Here is a 25,014-nt window from a genome sequence, read left to right on the forward strand (position 1 = left end):
TGTTAGAAGCACAGCCTTATTGCTACTTCTGAAATTACTAATTAGCAACAAGAGCAAAGTCTTGTTCCTGCAGCTGATTGTGTTCAAGAAAGCAGATAAACAGCAAACAGAGGAGAAAAAGGCTGAAAATTGCTGTCTTCTTTCACATTCCCTCAAGAACTGAAGGGGTGTGGGAAAACTAATCACTAAAATCCATACCAGTTCTCTTCCAATATTGCCCATTCTTTTGAAAAATTAAGTTCAAGATTTAAATACAACCAGGACCCCCAAAATCAGGCTGTTCCATAAATACTACTTCTTTAAGTTTTGAGAGGCATTTCAGTGCTGAAATCATTGGAAGCTAGATGCCTCACCTGCTTAGACATTCTCTAAAATATCACTAGGCCTCCAACTGAAAAAAGCTTTTAGAAATCTCACCTTAAATTGCAAAGAAGAAAGAACTGCAACATCAGCTGTAAGGAACCCATTAGCCCTCTTGTCTTCAGAGAAATAAGGCCTTCAAGCAGTTGTCAGTAACATTTTACCTTTTACAACCTCTTTAGAGAAAAGCAACAACTAAAGAGCCTGTGAAATATAAATGCAGTATATCTTACATGTGCTTATGTTTGCAGGTTTGTAGGATTCAAAACAGCAGGTCTGAAACAAAGTTAATGTAAAATATTTAAGATTCGGAGTTGAAGCAAGGGCTTCCAATGGCTGCAGTGCTTCAATCCAGCTCAGGGCATCACTACATGCTGAGGAGTCAGGGAACAGAGTGGTCCTTTCATCCGATCATAGACCACTGTGTTACCTACACAGGCCCTGCCACCAGCAGAGCACACAAATTTGTCTGTCCACAAACCCACTTGTTGTAAATGTGTGGGTTTACCAATATCTATTGCACAAACATTTAGCAGATCCATTTGAGTATGCAAAAATAATTAAGCAAAAAAAGGGGGATTTTATTTGGTGCTAATTCACCACATGCAAATTCCAGCTGTTTACTGCAGACCTACCACCAAGCATACACTTCTTCCCACAGCTCATCAGAAAGCCTCTTGCTGGTGAAAGTGGTTAATCCACAAGATTTTTTTTGCTGAAGCCAAGAGTCCAAATGGGGGGTTTAGGTTACTAATGACAAAAATTTTGCATTCTTTAACTAGCGAATACTGTAAGGATTTGTCCATTTACAGAAAACCACCCTAGAAGTGGTTGCTGGCAGAAAAAACAGGACCAGAATAGAAGAAGCTGTTACCAGGCAGGACAGAGATGCACCAAGCAAAGCAACAGTGAACAGTAGACTAGGAAAAAATCCTGTTATCTGGCAGCATGAAACAGCCAAAGTAAGCGACAAGTTCCTTAGTGCCCGCCAAGCAAAAGCCTTGTGCAAAAATATCCTCCTGTGACCTGGCCAACTTACAGCATCTGACCCAAGGCTGGAAACAAAACTTGGCCTTATGCCTCATTGTGATGCCTCATGCTACCACATGACAAAAGAAATGGCCCCTTTAATAACTAGGTTTGGTGTTTAGTGTTATTCCTATCCCAGAAGCTACCAAAACATCCAGCGTTAGAGCTTTATGGTGCTAGCTCCTCTGCAAAGAATGCACTGCTGCAAGTTATTTGCAATTTAGAGAAAACTGAACAGAAAACCTCTAAGGGAATAAAAGAGGAGAGTGAATTGAACAAGTGCAAAGCTGCTCTATGGGCACACAAATCTAAATCTGATTACTGTAATATCAGTAACAATCCCAGACCTCATTACACACTGTTCTGTGATCATATACATTTAATTTAAGACTCTGCATAGCACTGCATTTATAAATGGAAAAGTGTATTGGATAGCAAATGGTACATAAAAAGGGATTTCAGTTTTAACATGAACTTTTGAGAAGATCATAAAATTCGAGACAGATCGTTCTACAAATCATCTTTACAGTTACCAGATTGTGGCTCTACTTAACCCTTCTCTAACAGAATTCAGTAGAAGCACTTCCCTCTGGATGTGAACAACAGGAAAAGCTACTAAATGAACATATAACATGAAAAGATCTAGCCCTCAAAAGAATCATAGCCTCTGGTATTGCTCCTGGACTCAGCACTTCCCAAAAGCACAGGGAAATAGGCATCATTCAGGTCAGTTTTCTAAGTGCTCACATGATTGCAAACTGTAGTGAATAAAAGTACTGAGATGTGCATCACTGCTCTGGTACTAGGTTAGAAAAGTAAGAACATAGCACTATAGCTACAGGTGCAAGAGGACTACTGCGTCTCTCAAAAAATTAACTCCAAAACTGTTAGCAGTAAATTTTTAGGGAAAGTTGGTCACTACTAAAACTGCTCCTGGTTTGCTCACCTCTTTAAAGCCACTTGGTACTGTAAAGTGGCTTTCTCTAGATGCAAGGATAACAAGCATGCATTAAACTTTGGCAATTATGTGTAGATTGACAGCTTAATAAAAATTATTAGTATGATGAACTGCAATAACGATCAGCTATATTTCTATCAAAATGGACACAACCTTGAAGAGCAATACTCAAACATGGAAAACATTTTGTATCTCATGATGCTACATAGTGGATACTTACACAAAGAATTCACTTAGAAAACAGCAAGCATCTGTAGTTCAACATAAATTCTCCAATCTCTCTGAAAGAATTTTTCATTAAATAAAAAGTCAGAAGTGCTTTCCCAAAGCAGCAGCACAAACAGCACATGCTCTCTCGTGGCTCATCATTTATTTTTTTTTTTAAAAAAAGGAACAATGCAATCCCATCACCTTTATGCTACTACACTACACATACCCAGATGTCACTGTCCTTGGGCATTCTGGGCCTCAATACTGCACTGCAATTAATGTACAAAGTAACACAACAGAGATCGTTTGCTAGTACCTACATCCTCTAGCACCTATTTTTCTGACCATGGGAATATGTTACATTGAGTTAGCTTACACCTAACTCATTTGCAGACTTTACTGACCAAAGCCTGGCAGAGTCAGAAACACACAAGACCTTTTCACACCAAGACAACCTTTTGGGTGGGCAAAATGGGGATACCTCTTTTTCAAATTCCCTTCTCTTTCTAATAACAAGTACAGATTTAACCAGACAATCACATCTTGCTACATTTAGCTTTATACAGCGTTAGGTTTTTTTCTTCTCCAACCTGATAAACATGCACTAATTTATAGTAAATGGATCTACAGAAGAGATCAACTGACAAACCTCAAAAGCTTCACAGATATCTGAAAGTGTGATAAGAGTCTTATCACAGAACAAATACTGGGACAAGAAGAACTACCAAATACAGCATTAAGAAAACAAAACCAAAACAAACTCTGAATCTCATTTTGAAGCCACTACAGTGCTTTCCAGAGGCCTGATTCACTGCTGGAGCACTGGGCTGGTAGTACTGGATCTCATGGGTCTGAATAGCCCATGCTAGATGCTGGAGTTAACTCCTGTCTTGTCAATAGCCTGTTGTTTATAACAACAGTTTTTTGAAGAACATTTGCATTGTCACTTGAAAACTCTGGGGTCAGATGGTTTGGGGAAAAATACAACTTGCCAAAGAAAGAAAAAAGATACTTTTCCAAGTTGTTTTATGCAGATGCTCAGTCAACCCTTCATAGCATGTAAAATAAGTGGAGGTACACAAAACTCCCATCTGGACAGAGCTGGCCTATTCGCTTCAAGACAGTACTCACTTTCAGGGGCTAAACTTCATCAACAGACAATTAACATACATTAAATTCTTTGGCAATGCTGTTTTCCCAACTAAATTCCTACCAAGGTGATGTTCTGCAAGTCCCCACAATGAAGGAAGGAGGAAGCAACAAACTCCACTTTCCATTCTAGATTTGAATCGATACTGCAAGCTGATATCTATATCTGCTAAGAAAATTAATCTCCTACTGTAATACAGTGGAAAAGCTCAATAACTTTTGCAAACACAGATGCAGATTTAGAACTTCACAACATCTGCACTCAATAAACAGGCAGCTGTTACTTACTGACCCACATACAAGTATTATTGTGCCCAGTGCCATTAATGAAGACTATTTCATTTATTAAAGCAAAGCCAAATTTTAACTTCTACACACAATTCCTCTTCAGAGGAGATGATTGTACTCCCTCCTCTTGCACTTTATACTCCATAAGCCAGTCATGCAGAGCATCCTCCTCCAGTCCAATTAAGATTCTGCTTTCAATTCCCTCTGTAAAGTTTGCTGTGCTCCCATCTTCTCCCCAGACACATAAGCAGCAAGGATGACCATAGATGGAGCATGTTTGGCAGCTGAAATGACCCAGATGCTGAATCTGGAGCCATCTTCCCAGCTGCAGTAGCTGGGCTCACGTCCGACTCCTCAGCTGTTGGCTGTCAAGCTGCCCTCAAGCTGTGCCAAGCATACATCTCAAAGCTTTGACCAAAGTGGGGCAAATGCTCTAAATCTGAGGCCTGCTGACAAAAAGGATAACAAAGACTAAAGGTTTTAAAAGTAAGCAGCGAGGGAAACCAAACACCCTTTCTCCTTTCTCTTCTATCCCTCATTTTTTTTCCATGTCTTTTCCTCTATTAATAAAAATTCAGGACCACATCCTAGTCTGAGGTACTGACTAGCAGGAGATTCCCCTTCACTCATCAATACTACATGCAGTGGAAGGTGACTTGTGTACCTTCACATCAAGCCACAGGCATAGCAAGGGCTGGGAAATAATCTTTATTGAGGGAAAGGTGGAAACAGACAATTCCTTTAATTCATTACGCATTTTTTAAGCCTCCTAAACATCTTTAAACAGTCAAGCTGCAGAAATTCTTGTACAAATCAGGAGCAACTATTTAATACTCTATTTCTTACCAATTTCATCATGATCTTGAACCCAGGGAGGGACTTCTACATCCTCCATGCCTCCCCACTGAGGAGCAAAAGAAAATGCTTAGCTTGGTTTAATGGCTTCAGTCATTCAACTATAACTATGCATTCTGATCTAGACTTAAAGGAGAGTATTTTAAGTTTTGGCCCTTTACCTCATCTCTGCTCCTTCTAGCACAGCACTCCTCATGCTGATAAAATAAACCAACCCTACCCACCAGTAAAGTACCTCCACATGGCCTATTTGCTACTGAGAAAAAGAAGTTTCTTCTGAAATAGCAAGCCAAATTTACAAATGCCTGTTTCAGGTTTCTTGTATGTATTACATGTATACATACTGTACCTGTTAGAGCTCCTGAAAGGAAAATACCATTTTAGAGAAAGTTTGTTTTTCTAAAATATCACATTTAATAGGGAAAAATATTTTTCATATTTAATATTAAATAGTCTATGACTTGCTACAAACCTAAGCATTTCCAAATTGAAAACAAAGATGATCTTCCAAGTAAAGGGAGCAGCATCAAGTTAATTCTGCCTAAATGTTTTTGTAAAAAACAAACAGCATTTTTTAAGACACAAGAGCAAATACACATTCCCATTTTTAATTGCTACTGAAAACAGTATTTCTGAAGCTAACTTCACCCTGCAGCACTTAAAAGTCACTAAACTGAATTACAGGCACCAAGAACCTTCAAATGAAACAGACTTCTGATGCAAGAAGTGGACTGTATTTTAGGAAAAATAATTCAATTTAACAATATATTAGTAAAGGAAGGAGATCGTCTACAGTACCATTTCTTTAACACTCTTCTTTCAAGGCAAGCAACTCAAAATCAGAAGATATGTAATTAGGAACCAGGATCCAATAAACCAACAATTTTTATTCTCTGCTCAGAGATTTCTTGTGTGATAGTGTGCAAGGAAATTAAGTCAGCCTCAGTTTCTTTATATGCAATCTGAATTAGATGTTGGGGGAGGAAGAGGCAACTCAGAATGAAATAATTATTCATCATTTCTTTAATTAAAAAATATGTATAATCAGAAGGCTACTACTCAGTTGAGCTGGAACTCCAACCCTCATAACCTCTTGCTCTGTAGTATTTGGAGAAAAGGCAGGATTTGCAGTCCTCCTGCCATGAACAAACCCAGGCTCTAAGACCCAAGAAAATAAAGTTGCAAAACAGAAGGTGCCTCACACACCGATTCATTTACACAGCACAGACTTCAATTTCAATCCCCTGAAGTACTCAACTACAGTAGTAGCGTACCGTGTAAAAATGAAACTTAAAATAAATAGCCAGTAAATAAAGCCACTTTACAGGATTCTAGAAAGCATACTTAAAACTTTAGCAGCTTCCTATCTTAGTTAAAAAAAAAAAATAAAAAAAAATAGAGGTATTAGGCCCTTCAGAATAGAAACTACCTCTTCTTATGTTTCTACAGCACCTAGCAGAAGGCGGCCCTCAACCAGTAATTGAAAATGCCAGAAAATCCCAACACAAATCACAAGTTATGCTTTTAAATGCTGTATTGGGAACTTTTTTGTCCAGGTGACAACCTGCCATTACAGGATTTTTATTCTTCTTCAAAAAATCGTTCTTCAAGGCACTGTAATTTACACTTAGAGATTAGCACTATGCTTAAGAAAAATCATAGCAAAACCACTTGCTGCCTTTCCTTCTGTACATTTGCCAGAGTGAAAAGAGACTGCCACCCAGTGGACTACAACCAAGTACATCAACTGCAAGCCATGACATTCAATACAGAATTGTTGAAAATTTTATTTTTAAGAAAGTGCGGTTATTTTTAGTATTTATCCTGTTAATATAATAATGTTTCAAATACATAAATTCACTTGCCATTCTTTTTTTCACCTGAAAAAAAAAATCAACATTTGTTTGAAGGCACTGTACCTATAAAGCTTTTAAGAATTACCAGAAAAAAATAATCTACCAAATCAAGCATTCACCAGAGAAATAGTTAACAAGTGCAATCACTCAGTTCAGAGGTGGGTCATGTTCTAAATGCAGCTTGTGCCATCTTTGGGAAGGTTTAAACAGAATTCACCTGTAATATGACAATGCTGAATAGCATACACAGATAGTTTAACACCTCTCGAGATCTGGAGTTCATTTGTATTTGTAAAATCCTTCGCCAGTCTTCTTACCCAGCTTCTTTTCTTCTACCAGTTTATTCAGGAGCGGGCTGGGTGCAAAAAGAGGATTGTTCGGCTCTAATGAATGCCATCCTGGTGGAAGAATTAGATCAATTACTAACAGTTGTGTTTATATGCAAAGATAATAAAGATCTGCATCTCCTCAGAAAAATATTCAGAGGTCAGGAAACTGAAGGAGGCCTGGAACTTACTCTAGACTCTCTGAGACCCTTCAATCCAGCTTTATAAAGCACAGATCAGTATTGATGATTATGAGCAAATGTAGCAATTAGTCTTTAGGTGTAGTCTACCCTGAACACCTTATAATCTCCATGACTGAGGATTTTTAATATTTTTTAAAAAAAGAACTTTTAGAATATACTTAAGTACAAGGAAATAAAACAAAGGCTATGCCAAAAAGAAATTCAAGTGGAAAGAAATTCCAAGTTGAATTTCTACCTGCAAAAGACAGTCAGAACAATATAACACTGCTCCATAGTACTAGCTTAAAGCAAGAGGTTTTACTGAAGATGTCATTTTGAAAGTGACATTTTGCCTCTGAGAATATTTAAGCTGCTCACTCAATATAATACAACCACCATCCACAAGCTGTCACCAATTATATCTTCTTTTGTTACTGTACTGACATTCATCCACTTAACTGTAGTGAAAGGGAGATGGTATACTTGCATCTTTTACGGTATTTACTGGGTTTCCTATTAATTGACAATGAAAACATGGCTGGCAGAAAAAGGATAGAAAGCCTCAACATTTGTTGCTTTTCATCCATTTCTTACCTCCAGTATGTGTCTCTCTTTCTACCAATTCTTTCTAGCTATATAAAGATCTATTAATATTATTATTATTTTCCACTGGATCTTGATGAAGTCAGCAAATCCACCACTGTTGTGTCCCCATGTACACAGGATACAGGCATACAGTACAAATGCTGTATTCACACAGCATTCTGAGATGAATTCTCATTCCCTTCTCCTCATCAGTTAAAAGGCTATTCCATAAACATTCAGTTTAAACTAATTAAGAGTTAGATTTTCATTACAACATTCACCTACAATATAGCTAAAAAGGGGAAAACCAGAAGAAAATAACCATGCAGTACCATCTATAATGTATTTACTGGTATCCAACCCAACATAGTCCAGCAGTTCAAACGGACCCATGGGATAGCCAGCCCCAAGCTTCATAGCAACATCAATATCTTCCTTTGATGCATCTCCTAGAGAAAAGATTGACAGTTTGATGAACAGAGAAGATTCTGCATCTACTTGGCACCACTTATAAATAATTAACAGTGTGTTATTTCACCCTGGTGCAGCTCTTCATAGAAATCTCTGAATGTTTCAGAACCACAAAAACTGGAGTCAGCATACACAGGCTGGAGTATTAAGCAGAATGTCTTAAAAAAAAAAAAAAAAAAGCCCTGCAGGCCTGCTTCCCAGTTTTCTAGCTTCCTCTTGCATTTCCAGCTGCTGTGCTCAACCTATCAGCAAGACTAGAGGAAGAACTGGTCACTATGAAGAATCAAAAGCTTCTTTTAGAGGCAGCTGAACAGTGTTAAGTAAGAAAAGATCTCAATTTCAGCTTCATGAGATCAGCAACAGCTTCTGAATGATGCACAAGACAGAGCTACCCTTACTCTATAATGGCCAGAAGGCAAGTGATAACCAGCTGATGGACAAGGCAGGCATGGGGAAGGAAGCAGGAGCAGCTGAGTAACATGCTTAGTTACAGCAACTGTCACCAGAGGGTATTCATCAGATGAGAGATGGAAGATAGGAGTGACCCAAAGAGACTGTGCAGGTGTGGCGTGATTTGTGTATTCCAAAATTATGTTTAAAAAAAATTAAAAACATCAGAAATTAATTACTTCTACTTCAGTCTGTGCCTATAAAAATACAAATCCTGCACTGCCAGATTCTCACAGTTAATATTCACCTCATTCTTTTGCTGGGAATGAATATTTTATACTGGAATGAAAGCAGATGCACGTCTACTGCTTACTTCTAATACATATTTTGATAAAGGCAGTGCACTCCTTTGCAGATCCTATAAAAAGGGAAGTTAAACAAACCCCAGAGGTACTTGTTAAGTAACCTCCATGCTCGATGCATGCAGGCATTCAGGGTGTCCAAAAGCTTGGCAGACAGAGCCTATGCAATTTATACACCTAAGATCAGAGAATCCTAGAAATAAATTTTCAAAATCTCTTGTAAAGGCAACAACTTCACTGAAAGTTCTGCATGAAGTAATAATTTTTATGTATCTCCTTTTACTCTTTAAAGCTGACAAGTTTTTTTAAAAATCACATTTTATTTAAAGGGAAATGTAACCTTTTCTAACATAATTTCAGTTCCCCAAACTCAAACACACGTAAATCCTCAACTCATCTGAAGTTGATGGAGATGCACATACTTCTTTTATCAACAGATTTGTCCCACTTTGTTTGTTAAACTTGGGACTTGGCCACCTGACAATATACAGTTGTGTTACAATACAATTAAAAATATTACCAGGGCAAACAAGGATTGTACTTCTAGTCCATACTAGTCTCCTAGCATAAAGCAGGCTTTCATAGAAACTTGACTGACTGCTTTTTTGGTTTTCCACTAAGAACAGGGCAGTACAAACTACCATACATTAACATTTATAACATGTTCCCTGTTTAAATCACTGTTAATATACTAAAGGTATTTTGCCTACGCAAAAGCGCATATTTAACCCAGGAGGATTTTGTGTAATCAAAGACGCAAGGACTGACCCAATAAAATGGTATTTCAGTGCTTGGGGTTGACAGGAAAGAGACCCAATTTCATACTAATATGGATGACAATCTCGTTCAACTGTCTACTCTGAAAATTAGCGCAAAGGATATCATAAAAATTTAACACGATTCACTGGAAAATATGAACTAGAAGACAACCATGAGGCTTTTCAAAACATTAACCAGCTTTTTAAGTAGATTTCATTAGAGTTAAAAATTCATAAATGAACTTTAACAAGTTGGGAAATATCATACTGTTGTACAAAATACAAACAGAATAAAGATTAAATCAAAATAGTTTTGCTTAGGCAGAAAACAGTCAACTTTAACATACAATCTCTGTGAGTGACTTTTCTTCTAGATTTAATTAAAAGTTTTACTGTCTCCTGAAATATGCGTAATGATACATGCCACTTAACAAAAGCACCTCTTTTACACACACTGGAACACCCATACACTTTATTTGAAATTGTGACTTATTCTAAGAGAATAATGCTCCCTCACAGCGATGCCTTTGCCTTTCAAGTCACTAAATTTCCTCTTTTCTCCCTTTGAGATGTAATTAGGTACATCTGTTGATGGATAAACAAGTAGTGTTGTTTTTTTTTTTTTTTTTTCTGGAGATCAAACCATCCCTTCCATGTGCTATACGAGAGACTTTTAATATTTAAAGCATATTTGGTGGAATCCTGATAATGTAGTACTTTCATCTGTAAGAAAGCAGTGATTTCAAAATCAAAATGTTTCAAATGACATTCTTAGTAGCACAGAGCTATGAGCAAAGCACTTGAAATAAAAGCAATTATACTCCATAATTTCCTCTTTATCCACTACATTATTGGTTCATTTCCTTCTCAAAACAATTATCAATGCTTTGAAAAATTTAGTAGTTCTTTGGGGATTATGATTATTTCTACCCACCCTCAGTATTGACATAAGAGAAACCAGCAGCGAGATGGGAGTTCATGAAGAACCTATGTCTAAAAAAGGACACAGAAGATGAACAGGAGGTTTTATGAGACAATAGTTGAGCCCAAATCACTTGTATACCAACACTGTACTGAGATAGTGAGTATTATACTAGCCTCACCTGAAAATTGGTGATTTATTTCACAACCCAAATTTAAGGGAATTCAGTTTGCTAAAGGTCCCATTATGGGACTTTCAATCCCTTTCATTAACGTCTCTTGGAACGGAGAGAAGAAGGCTCCTGAGTTAACAGAGGCTGTTTTTACAATGGCACTACACTCACCTTGTCATGTCCAAACCAGAAACATTTTCCACCACCAGAAATTTCCCATACAAGTAACTAGTACCTTCTGATTCTGCATACGCTGACATTTCAAACTGAAGGCAAGATCTTTCGAACTACACATACTGGCTCATATTTGATGTTCACTATTCACTTCAAGCCTTTAGGGACTGAAAGTTTCGTGGGAATCCCAAGGCTTTTCTGAAGGGATTTAACATTTAGCAGTGTTACATGTCAACATTCCCTGAAGTCAATACCCCGACAGGTACCTCTCTCAAAAAGTCGAACAGCTTCCATCATATATGGCACCAAGAGACGGTTTACAATAAACCCTGGAGTATCCTACGGAAACATAAAAAGGGATTCTAAATAAACATTCTTTACCAGTACTACACTCAAATGCTACATGACAAATTAAACAAGTGTATGGAGACACTTCTTGAATCATCAACTTCTGGTACTCTCTAAACTGTATTTTTCATCTGATTTATCTGCTCACAGAAGATTAATTTCACGAACAAGGAATGGCACAAAAATATTCATCATGACTGAGAACAATGAGACTACTACAAGCCCACCTCAATCTTAAAACAATTTAATGTGGCCAATTGTCAAATGTCTTTTCCTTATCAAAATTCTGATGATACTATTTCTGGAAGGATATAAGAAGATCAGTTCTTCCCTAACATTTGTTTTCATGTGTTCACTACTAGAAACATTGCTGACTAAATAGTCTACTTCTCCCCCATTGCTCACTGGTAAACCATGCTTGTGAAAGTTAAGATCACTTCAATAGCAAACAACAATGCTATCAATGAAAAGATAAGATATGTGCTGTCAGAAGTAGATAACAAACTGATAAAGAACTTCTTTTACACAAGCTTTAACCAAAATCAAAAATACAAAGAAAAGAGAAAGAGCTTTGCAAATACAGTATTGTTTTGCATTCTACTACTGTTTCAGATGTTTATTGTTCATCCCATTTTATCTCAATATTTAATCCAGAGAATTCCAAGCAACTTTTCCTCTATGAACAGGAAATTAAAAAAAGAAAGAAAAAAGGTTCAGACATGGAGATTACATTACCCTCTACCCAAGCTAATTTATAACAATAATTCATCATATATTCTGCACATTACATACTGCAAAACTATGACAGAAACAGCAAAAAAAAAAAGTTAACTAAGGCCACAGAGCAATTCAGCAGTACAGCCAGAATTAGAGCCCAGCATCCAGACACTGAAATATTGGTAACTACCAGATTGCAGGCCCTTCTTTTTATGACCGAGAGTCTCCTGGGGGCTGTGAAACTCAAGGCAATAGCTTGTATAAAGCTAACCAGACCACAACTTAATGGATTTGGAAAAAGTGCGCTTAGGAAGTAGGGTGTTCCTCTAGAGAAAAAAAAAACAAACAATGAAGATTAATGTGGGTCTAGCTACTGCAGTCTTAAGAAAAACTTGCAATAAGCACACACCATGGAGGATTCATCCAGCTGCCTCACAGTACAAGAGGTCTTGTCTCCAGTATCACTAAAGATGAGCTCCTGCTTAAGCTTTCCAGTCCAGGCTTCTGCAGGAGAACCAAAAACTCTAAACCCTGATACTTGTGAGTTTTGCTAGAGTCACTCTACTTTGAGGAATTTGTGTTAAATGTGGGTGTTTTCTTTGTCAAAATACTCCCAATAGTGAAGAGAAACTGGACAAAAAGCAGCCTGGAAATTCTTGAAGTGCTCTTACATCAACTAAAACCTAGCGCCTTAAAATTAACAGTTTTCAAGAACAGACCTTCTGAACACTGTATAATCAAAATGTACTCACCTTACAACTGACAGGACTCTTTCCTACTGCTTTACTGAAATCCACAAGCGATTCAAAAGTCTTTTGGCTGGTCATTGGAGTCTTGATGACCTGGGCAGAGAGAAGGTAGGGAGAGCGTAAGCACATTTATGAGCAGACTCTCACTCATTTCGCAGTACAGCAATGATTAAACTGAAAACCAGAACACTATTCCAGAAATTCGCAAAACATTTGTTTTGCAAAAACCAATTTCCGTGGATATATATGTAACAGACACAGAAATCTATTTTAAAGATAGATACAACTTTTGAAATTGAGTGTTTCTTTAAGACACGTCCCCACTCAGCCAGTATGGATGATAGAAGGGACCACCCTTTGGAATACCATTTACAGTATAACAAAACAACTTTAAAAGCTACATAGCCTCTGTTGCCTTGGGAAACATGATGGCATCACTCAAAGAGAATTACATTAACAGACATAGTTCCTGACATAAATGATTGTAACATCTACCCTGTGCCCAATGTAAACACAACACAAACATTTAATTCTAAAGAAAATGTAAAATCTATCTTTCAAATTTGTGACAGCCTCAGCTTTTGAGTAGTAAATTTCCACATTGATTTTCTTCACAACTGAGTCTTTTACCACATGCATTATTCTGTATACTTCATTGGTGCTGGGATGCATTAAGTCATATATTAAAGACCCAGCCCGCCCCAGGCCCCTCCCCCAGAAAAAAAGAAAAAAGGAAGAAAAAAAGTCTTGAGGAAGTTGAAGGGGTTGTGATATTTGTGTTGAAACTGACCTCCATGTGCAGTAACTGAAAACTGCTATATATAAACAGTTAAGGCTGGCCTCCTTGTTCATACCATCACATAGAGATCTCCTGCCATCCTAATGACTGATGTAAGGCCAACAGAAAAAAACCTCACTATTAGGACTGAAGAAAAGGCTTGTTTCTCAACAGAAAAAAATAAGAGTTCTTTTATTTCGATATTAGATAAAAATATCTGAGATACTTACATAAGACTGCAAGTTTCAAGAATGAGTTTTTAATATACATGCCAATTCTGAAACATTAGCACTAGCCTTTTGGATTACTGAAGAAATTCCCTCAGAGCTACCTGCTTCTGAGCATAAGATCAACGATCTATGGAAAGAGCAGATAGGACTCAAAGGCACTGCAGATTTGTGACCCATGAAGAACAGCTTCCATGACAGATGACTGGCAATTTCAGCAGTATCTTTCATAGTTTTGGTGATGCTCTTGATTTTCCCCTTATTATTTCAAACTGAAACACGTTTTACATAGAAAATGTTGTTCTACAATGTTTGTCAAAGCCAATCCTGATTTACAGATGTAGATCTGAAACAAAAGCAAAGCTTTAAAAAGTGTATTTATTTACTAATATTGGCACCTTTCAAGGTTATGTCACTAAAAGTGCAGCTTCTGTGTTTTAAAGTTCTTCAAATACTGTTCATCAACTGCAGTGATTCTGGGGTAGAACATTCGTAAGTCAGATGAAAAAACCTACAAATTATAAAGATTGTCCACAGCAGTCAGACAGGGATTGTTCTGGTGTCTTCTACAAATGATGATACTTATCTTCCGTGTTATTTCAAATCTCACAGAGGCTTAGTTTAGATTTCTAAAGACTGTGATTTGTTTTAGGCTTGAGATAAGGCATTTATTGAATCCATAGAAATAAATGACTGCCAACAAGTAGTTCTTAGCACAGAAATCAATAAAGCCTACGTTAGCCTAAGGAATAATGCTAAATATTTCCATTATCTCTAACACCTATAGAATTCCTCTCTAACACCTATAGAATTCCTCTCTTTCCTTCTTATATTTCCCCAGAGCATTTAGTCACAATACACAGGATGCAACATTAAACTAAATAAAAATCCACATAGGTACAGAGGTCAGTGAGAGAGAATTTGCAAGTGTTTGAGCCCTCATCAGACAACTATATTCTGAATCAAATTTGTTCAATTCAGCCAAAATGTTCAAATATTTCAAATGGAGAAGGAAAAGAATGATACATTCAAAGACACAGAGTAAGAAATGCATAATATGTATTTTAATGGGTAACAAGAATGGGTAGCAAGAAATATAATAAAGTGAATCTCGGGCGTTCAAAAGGCAGGCACAATGTATATGAAGTGCTTGTCACCAAAGCAATACTAGAACTAACGGTTCACGAGACAAAGTGAAAAGATTTACAGAACTGAAGGGCATAAAGTACATGAAACCTTGGGGCACAGTGACCAAAATGTAAAATTTATTTTCACTTACTCAAGAGTTTATAAGTTAGAGCTGATCAAAGTCAGCCATAATGACAAAATGTGAGAAAAAGAAGAGACCTGTTGGTTTTTTCTGCCATGTGACCTTTACTTTGGAGGCTTAGATAAACTCTTATATCAGATTATTTCTTATTCTGCTCTGCACTGCAGTATTATTAGAAATTGCATGATGTAGTCAAAGAGAGTATGTTTAGAAAAGACGTCTGAAGAATTAGGTAAAAACTTCTTTTTACACTTCCTTAAAGGCTGGGAGATACTGTATGCTTTCAGACAAATCATCCAGAACACTGAAACAAAAATGACAGACTTTGTTTCAGAAGTTACAAGATAGTAAGATTTCACCTCATATTGTCTTCTATCAATTTCTACACTGGTAACAATCAAAATTCCTCTGTCAGTCATTGGATGATTTTGTTTAAGCTGTCAGTAGTTCTTATTAATCAGCCTGCCCACATGCCTAAAATTATCACTATAAACAGCACCTCTGTTGGCAGTTCAGTGGAGAACGGCGGAGCCTCGAGACTGAAGGAGTTACCTCTGTCTCTTCAACCTGCCTCTCAACAGAGACTTGGACCACCTTCTTAGCACTAGAGGTAGGTTATTCTGTATCAGCAGAGCTTCAAACTGAGACCTACTCTTCCATCTAACTGAATTCTCAGCGATGACAATTGCATTGCTGTGCTACAGTGGTTCTTATGATGATGTTACAAGACTCTTACCTCCACAAGCTTCATCATAGGCACAGGATTGAAGAAATGGAGACCACCAAATCGGTCCTGCCTGGTGGTTGAGTTAGCCAACTGTGTAATCTGCAAGGAAGAAGTGTTGCTTGCAAATATCGTATGCCTGGAAAACAGAAACATACGGATTGCATAAATGACAGCTATTTTTCTGACAGTAGGAGATTGGTGTGCTAAACATAAATAGACATCCATTGGCTAGTCATCCACAGAATTCTACAAAATATCCCTGCAGATTATCACAGTCCTTTTGCTGAGGTGTGCATACAGCAATGATAAAACAACCACTGGAAGGGCTGTGTGAGTTTCTGACTCGCAAGTAAGTATGCTGAATGCTTATATTAGGTGACAGAAAAAAAGACTCTGTAAGTAAAAAATTTTTAATTCCCTACATCTATTCCAGGTAATTCCTTCAGCAATCCTGAAAACCTAACAGTATTTTTTTATTGTTAATCACTTATACATCTATGGAAACCCAATCATTTGTCAAAAACGCACTTTGGAGCCCTAAGAAAAATTTGGAATCTATTTTATTTTATATAATGATCAGTGATAGACCTGATGAACAAGCCGACCACCAGAGCAAAGAGCTGACAGAAAAACTGACAGAAAGCTGACAGAAAAGATAAACTGCCATGCATAGGCACTGCAAAGGACACACAAAATCACAAGAATTTTAATACATATATGAAGTCCTTTTCCAGACATAAACCAGATTTAGTATTGCAATTTATAATGCTCTGGATTGGTTTTTTTTCCCTAAAATATCTCAGAATCTCAACAGCCCTGCTAATACCGACCTCACACTGAAAACTTAGAGAAATGGCTTTTTCTTCAAACCACAAAAATCAGAAACTAAAGATAAAACCCTGCCTTCCATTCTGGGCTGTATTCTACTGACCTTTCAAAAAGTTATCCTACTGAACTCATCAAATGTTAATCTAAATTGGTATTTTGCTTACATTTCACTAGGATAAAACTGAGCTTCACAACAGAGCTTTCAGAAAAGGTATGTCCAGGTTGTAGGGATATCTTATAGTGACATTAAAAGAAAACATTTGGGAATAAAAAAATTCCACACTGATTTCCATTTTTTATGTTTTCTCAGTTTTTGAGAATTGATATGGAGAAGGAAGCAAAAAATCCTGAAAACTCCTATTTATCCTTCTTACACACATTTTTTGTTATCTCTCCACCATAAAATGGGCCTTATAAATTTTTCTGAGGTTGGGAACTAAAAAGAGTATTATACATTTTATATTTTTGACCTTGCAAGGTCAATGCATCCAAAAGACACTTATCTTCACTGAAAATCTGCCACTGTATACAAAGCATTCAAAAAGTCATATAAAAATTAAGCACACTGATTTGTGAGATGTAATCATTGGTAGGTTTGTATCTGGGTTCACTTAAAGTAAGAGATTTTACCTCAGCATCACTGCTGCACATGAATACTGTAGCCTCACACAACATAAAGGCTTGGGGATAAAAAAGCATTAAATTTGTATTGTGTACAGGGACAGTTTATTTACATTTTCTGCTCTAACTAACTAACTGATTTAAATTGAGTTTAAAATAGAATTTGCATGCCACTGTGAATTAGAATTACATAATACACATTCCAGATGACAGCAGAGTTGGAAGACTTTTGACAGCAACAGTACGAGGAAACCCTTAGTAGTAGTGATGCTTTTCCAGGCATCACTGTGCATTCTCTTAGGGCCATCTAGTGGGTCAGGGGAAGACATTAAAACTAGAGTCCAACACATCCTATTTCAATATAGCTGACTCTTACAGTCCAGCTCCATTACACAGTAAACACTGAACAACACTTGTAACAGTTTTGTAACACACTGATTCTAACAGAGTGAACAGCTGAAAACCATTAGCCAGTTCCTATCTGAGTTTCCATGCCTGAAGATAAATCCTACATCAAGAGATTTTGACATGCATTCCCACCATCCAAAAATAAACAGAAAGCAAGTAGGCAAGAGCTCTTAAAGTGGATACCCCCAAATTTTTCTGTCATGTTCATTATGATCCTGTTTGGAAAAGTGCTGCAGCATTTAAATGCCTAAAAGCCACAAAGAACATGAGGATATTCTATAAAAACCCTAGCCTGATCTTTTCAAATCAGAAACGTGAGACTGACTCAATTCAAGAAAAAGAAAACAGAACTGAAGAGCAGACAGCAATGCATTATCACCTGCTCTGAAGGTGATGACCATGTAACACAGTAACAATTACCATATTAGGATGATTAGCATAACACTGAGAAGAATTTAACATACACAAGCAATTTTGCAAAACTCTTAAGAACATCAACTAGTACGCTGTCAGACTGATGGCATCCAAGAAACAGCATTCACCATTTCAGCTGGACAGTTACCCCGATGAGTATTATCTTGAATTCCCAGTGTTCTCTGGGGTTGCCAGACTCTCCTGATTAATTACAACTTCCCTATAAAGAGAAATTCACTCCCCACCCCAAATACAGCTTCTCTTGATAAAGAATAGCTTTCCCACCCCCTTTCATTTATAGATCCACTTTCAAAGGAATTATAGTTCTTCTACAGAAAAAAAGGAAGAGGGATTGTGTTTTAGTTTTTTAATGCAATGCTTTGGATTTGTGCTGTACCCAGGCTTATCTTCATTACAGAGGTCATTGTCGTGCAAAAATGGCAGATGAACATGTAGCTGTTGCAGCCGAGGAAACACATGAGACAGGGAATACAGTACAAAAGAAGAAAAATGCAAGGTTTCACACAGCTTATGTTCCAAAGGCAAAATTCATCATCTTGTCTGAGCAACTGTGATACATAGCCCATTGCATTTCTGTCAGTTATCAGCTATCCCTGCAGTAAGTACTGAGATTTGAATTAAGACAAGTCCTCCCTCCTCAAGAAGCCTGGTCTTTCAGGATCTCTGCCTATATATAACATACATTTTGCAGTGCCCAGAGCCCCACAGAAGCAAAGCTTCGCCTGAGACTCTAAGCTATCTTTATAGAAATCTCACCTTCGTTACCAAACAATGACAAGTCCACCACCCCCATTATGGTGATGCAACAGTTAGTCCATATAACAGTTTTAGAAATTTTGAAATGCTGAATCTTAGTGAAGGCTGTAGGATGCCTGCACTGACAGGGAAAGCTTTCCCTTCCACTGCAGTTCCTACTACTTCCTTCTAACGCACGGAAAAAACACTCACTAGGCATTTTTGCATTTCCTCATGCTGCTCACATAGGCTGCAACTCTGTACTCCTCACATAATTACAAATTACCATTTGTGTCTAATAGCTAATATTTTAAACACTGCCTACTAAGTTTCACTGTTTTACTTTTTTTACTTTACTTTTTTACTTTACTTTTCTTTCTCTGAATCTAGACCTTCTGCACTTGCAACCCATATTCTTCACCATTCACCTCCCTTTTCTTTACCCTACATGTAAGATATCTGTATGTTTATCATAATTTCCAATTCTAACCTTAAAAAGGAAGGCTTCCTGTCTCATGCCATTTTTCCCACCCCTGCAAAATTGTAGCCTTTGACACATGAAGGAGCATATCTGAACAATTCCCGGCATCTTTTAACACTGTAATGTAAAATTTGATGTTTTGAGGCAGCTCAGTCTTCTCAAAAATAGCCTCAGGTGTTCCAAATACACAAATTATTAAATAAAGCTCCAAGTCCCTGTGCTCACTTTTCCTTGCTGACTGGTTCTAGACAGTTTGCCATTTAGTACACTCTAATTTGCTCATTAGCTTTCTCTGCTGAATATGGACAAAGACTCAGGTAACCAATGGTCTGTTTTCACAAAATAAGCACAGTCTAATCATGACAAGGTACCCTGATACTTGCCGAAGGCAGCTACTTCCTTCAGTCTGTCAGACTAAGGGTAATGGCAAGTTACTCTGTGCTCAGTGCACCACTGTTTGTAATCATTTATTGTTTCCAGAAGTACCAGGTAATTTTTATTACTGACCATGAGATAGGCTGAAAATCTCCCCAGGCTGAAGTCAACGCATGATATCTTTTCTCCCTTGACATTATATTCAAGCCATGGCTTGTCTAGTTCTTTAGTTAGACAGTCTAGAATATCTCTTAGCCAATACCCCCAGATTTAGCTGTACTAGTTAAAATCTCAACCTGCAAGCAGTCAAGGTCTTGTGATCCTGAGTCATCCATTACAAGGATCAAGCTTCTGAGACTGCACACTCATCTTAACAGCATTTTTGGGTTTGGATACAACTCAATAGTAACTTCCAACAGTTGTCAAATATAGTTCAAAGAAAATTCCAGGGACTGTAAGTAACCGAGTAAGTGCATGCTAAGAAATCATTAACACTTCTACCTCCCAGACAATAACAAGCAATGAGCTATTTCCAAACTCTTGTAATACAAAGTAAACTTCATTCATGTAAGCCACTGTTGAGCTGACTGTGACCTGTGGCTAAGAGGCTGAGACTTCTTAAAGCTTGTTCATGCCTGGTGTGCTGAAAACAAGTATTTTATCATCACAATGCCTTATTTAAATATGGGAAGATGTACATTAACCATACCTCACATGTACCAGGACAAGCTTATTCTACTGTTGTGCATTTACATTTGGATTTAGACTTGAACTTGCTGAGTAGATGGACAAACTTTACGACTAAACATACCCAGAAGCACATCAAATGAAGCAATGCAACAAGTAAATAAACCTGGTGAATAGACCTGGAAGTGTTTGTAACATAGGCACCTGGCACAACTATTCCGTAACAACTCCACATCTGGAGTTAGTCAAGGGAGAAAAAGTCCTGTTTTTTAAAAAAAACAGCTAAGAAAATGCAAAACTAGTGGTGTAAGAATAAAACCAGAAGATACAAAGGTCTAAGTTTCAAAATGTAACAGGAAAATTATACATACTCAGGAGCAAACTTATCCAGCCTCTTGAAGAGTTCATTTTTAATTTCCTGGTTCTCCACAATGGCTTCTATCACCAGATCCGTGCTGTGGACCACTGCTACTGCATCCGTGCTTGTTGTGAGGTTCTTTAAGGTCTTCTCGATGAACTCAGCACCAGCCTGAAACATTTCCAAGTTGCAATGTCTATTTACAATTATTTATTTTACATGATAATCCCCTTATGTGCTCTGAAGCCCTCAAAAATTCAGACAGTCTGCCACATTTCCAAATCAGTGAGAAAATTCAAAATATGTACAGATACCATGCTTTCACTGACAAAATTTTCCGAGCCAATCAAATCTGCTTTGAAGCAAATAGGAGACCTCTGAATTAATTCTTTTAGGAAGACTATTTGCCGCATAAGAGTCTGAGGCAAACAACTGGTTGGTCAATCAGCAGCTGCTGAGACAACCTAGACTTGCTCACCATAAAGAATAACTTTCCCAGTTTCAAACCTTTTGCATTGCGTTCATTCAGTGTTTATCTGGTTTCACTCCTATGAACAGATACGTGCTAGTTCATGAATACTTCAGGAAATTAAGTGGCCTACACTCACTATAGTTTCAGGGCAAATGTGAGGAAAAAAATACTCTGAGTAGTAAATCGCAATCACTGACATAGTTTGTGAGGACAGAAATCAAACAGAACTGCAAGACTTTGAACGAAGAGCAAGTGGAGGTGTAGTACAAGTAAAAACATACCTGCACACCAGAATATAATGGCATATATAAAGTACAAGCATCATGTGGACAATTTTCTTTAGGATTAAAAGACTCCTGATAACTATGCATGTATGCTTTGGTTATCCTGGCATTAGTATAATTTTTCTTCTGTACTTCCTCATGCAAACAAGCCCTTTTTCATCTCCTTTGTCTGCTGCATCATTCATGCTGGTAATCATCAATACCACTATATGTTATATATGTTTATACATACCAAAAAAAGAATTGAATCTGCTGTGGAATTTAGAGAAACAAGCATAGCAACAAACAGCTTAGGATACACATTTAGATGCATCAACTGTTCCATAGTGACTGGCTGTATGTAAATCTTACTCAGCAAAGTGAATGTCAAGCATCTTATACATCTAATTCATGTTACTCCAGGGTAGTTAAACATGCACTTTCATTTCCTTTGCAGTAATCCTGTGCCCAAGTCAGGGGTGGGAAGGGGCAGAAACAGACAACTCTTACTCCTTATTAAGACAATTTTATTACTCTTCACTTTTGGACAAAATAGGTTCCTTCTCAAGTAAGCCCTCAAAGATAGCTTGCTATTACGTTAGGATGAATGTTTTGGCCCCATTTCACATTTAGCATCTGTTTTAAAAGGTTGCCAAGTTGTTTTAAATCTTTATCTCAAGGCTGAAGTCTACAAAAGAAAGAAATTAAGGCAAGCCATCTTCAGACATCCCGAATCAAAAGAAGAAAATCCAAGTTCTTCATGACACTGGAAAAAGCGTGCATAACTGTAAACAATATCAGAACTTAAGTATGGTAGTTTTTATTCTCCTAAGTTTTCTTAGAAAAGAAAGAAAAAGATGTCAACCTCAGGCTTATCTGCAAACTTCTTCTTTGTCACTCTCTTCAAACTTTCTTCAATTCCTTTTGTAGACTTTTTAAGGATTTCATCTGACTGGTCTACTAACACCACAGTATGACCACTGGCTGCTGCAACCTGAAAGTTAAAAAAAAAAAAAGAAAAAGATTCAACATCATTATCATACAACAACCAACCATACTGATTTCTGTTGAGGCAGACAATATACTAGGCAATGAATTAGGCAAAAGAGGGATAAAGAACATTCAATCAAGACTTACGCACTTTTCTAGAAAAATCATAAAAACCTGCACACAGCTGGGGTGGACAGGAGCGATAAAGGTCTCAAACAACTTGAGGGAAAAGGAAAAGAAATCAAGTTTTCCCCCAAGCTGTCTGCAGAGCACTACCTCTGCCTGGAGGCACCTGAATTCTGTGGCTCTGGCTAGAGAACAGCTCTCTTGGAAAGAGCAAGTAGCTTAGCTGTGATCCTTGGATCTTGTAAGGAAAAAGGGTTGTGGAGACCAAAACTAGAATGCTGGCAGAATGAGCAGGTGGCATAAGGGATGGCAAACTCTGTGTTTCTGGGACGTAGTGTAACACAACTCTGCGGTTAGGCCAGAAGCATGTCCCTACAACAACAGGAAGGTGACAGTGGAGCTGGGAGTAGTAGCAGTGAGATGTTTTATTTTCACTATGGCCATTTCATAAAAACTGAATCATAAAAAACATTTAAACCAAGCTTGGACTTGCACTCCAACTTCATCTGTTGCAGTTCCAGAGCAAGACCCTCCACTCTTCAGAAGAAAAATCAATACCAGGCACATTTATAAGAGATGCTTCACTGATTATCCATTTATGATTACACCATCACTGAGCAGTTGGCAAAAAATCCTAGAAAAATTAACATCACCCTTTTCACACCTCATTGTTAAGATATTTACATGGACAGGAAAGAAGGAAAATGGCAAGCGGTCAGACCATCTTGTTGCAATTCAAACATGCGCTTGCTCAGAATCTACTATCCAATGATCTTAAGAATACTAAGAACGAACCCCAAGAGTGCTGGGGAATCAGTGCTTTTCTCTCATGCAGAAGTGCTTTTCACGTGGCAGAATTAGAAATTATAAACATCTGGCTTTCAGCTGTATATTTTAGCAGGTTAGCTTCTGCTGACAACATGAGAAAGCATGGAAAGAGAAGAGACAATTCTTAAGTGTTCTAAAAGGAAGGAAAACCTTTATTAACAGGGTACAGAGGATACTCCACTTAGTCTTATAATCATCTCTGCTTTGAGATAATTCTGGATTGCTAAATCAGAGGCAGATAGTCAGCAAAACAATCCTTGATCCTTAACAGTGGTAGAAGATTGCAACCCCTGTCACTGCCAAATACCAGACATGTTTCTCTTGACAAGCTGCTCTCTGAAAACGTGCAATATAATGGAATATGCAAATCAGTTCATTTTCCCTACAGAATTATAACCTTTGCATAGTGTGCATCTTCTCAAACATGAGAAAACTTTCTTTAAAGTTGTTCTTCGATGGTTCCTTCAGTGGAAACCTCAAGCTCTAGTATCAAGGTGCAGTTTTTATCAGACAAGTTAATAAACAACTACATAATTCCTTAGCAAAAAATAAATAAAAAGCCCCTGTATTCCTCCTGCTACTGATTTGTCAGGAGTGTGAGAAATCTTCAGTTCTGAGAAGGAAACCCAATAATTCATTAAAACAGAGAATTGCTATTTATTAACTCCAACCTCACTGTCAGTTTCTGCCTGGAACTCCAGATACGCCAGTTACTCTTTGTGAAGTCTGTGAACTACCCTGGTACATCGGGCAACAGGCTCTTTCTGTGAATTAAGTAAATACCTAAAATCAAATCCTTCCTTTATAAATACTAATGGCTGAACCATATCAGATGCAAACCGCCATAATTTTTCATCTAATTCCTTTATTGCCAGAACCACCAGCAATTCAAGTCAGCAACAGCTGACAACATGGCAATTGCAGCATATTCTACTTGAGTCAGCATCGGGGTAAACATTAAGCAACTTGTTTTCTTCAAACAAAGATGCGGAGTATTCTTATATTTCTGCACTTTGTACCAAAAGCACAATGCAAAAAATTCCCCCTTTCCTCACTCACCCTCATCTGACAGCAGATTACTGAGGAGCAGTGCCTGCTGGAAACAGCTTTACCTCAACAGAGACCCTTTGTGTATACAAATGACACCTGAGCAGGTAATTAATGAAATTCCCTGAACAAATATGCCTTGCCAAGTTACCTACAACCTGCAACTCCCAAGTGTAAGACAAGATTTCCACATACAGCTAGCTGTTGCTCACACCCACTCCTTGCCCACAGGCGCTTCAGTTGTCTCCCACTCGGCCATTCCCTTCCATGTTGGGGGATCTCCTGTCTCTGCCTGGGGTTCCTCTTGGCCAGAGGCCCCAGCTCTCTGCCCCCCACCCCAGGCAACCCCTTTCCTCTCTGCCCTCCACTCTCTGACTCCTCTATGCCAGGAGTCCAACAAATATACATTTTGACTCTGCCCGTGGTTTTCTTTCCCACCCCGCTTCTCAGACTGTGTCTCCTGGTGGTAACTCATTCACCCTTTTTACCTTCCTCAT

At 37.8% G+C, this 25,014-nt stretch overlaps 1 protein-coding gene across 1 annotated transcript; it reads right to left on the minus strand.

Annotated features, from left to right (window-relative positions):
- Positions 1-5,285: 5,285 nt before the first annotated feature.
- Positions 5,286-25,014, minus strand: HADH (hydroxyacyl-CoA dehydrogenase). The gene is made up of 8 exons (XM_026847927.1): positions 25,006-25,014; positions 22,392-22,520; positions 20,805-20,962; positions 15,873-15,999; positions 12,865-12,954; positions 11,314-11,386; positions 8,131-8,247; positions 5,286-7,103 (listed from the first exon to the last, which is right to left on the minus strand). Exons 1-8 carry the CDS (start codon positions 25,012-25,014, stop codon positions 6,985-6,987), a joined length of 822 nt encoding a protein of 273 aa, XP_026703728.1. The 3' UTR covers positions 5,286-6,984.

Source organism: Athene cunicularia, assembly GCF_003259725.1.
Source record: "Athene cunicularia isolate RWA chromosome 4 unlocalized genomic scaffold, athCun1 chr4_part2, whole genome shotgun sequence".
Classification (NCBI taxonomy): domain Eukaryota; kingdom Metazoa; phylum Chordata; class Aves; order Strigiformes; family Strigidae; genus Athene; species Athene cunicularia.

Coding starts and splice junctions, on each gene's coding strand:
- HADH (XM_026847927.1), bottom strand. Junction 20,963..22,391: donor AGTTTGCAGATAAGCCTGAG/GTTGACATCTTT, acceptor GAAATGTTTCAG/GCTGGTGCTGAGTTCATCGA. Junction 7,104..8,130: donor CAGTAAATACATTATAGATG/GTACTGCATGGT, acceptor TTCTTCCACCAG/GATGGCATTCATTAGAGCCG.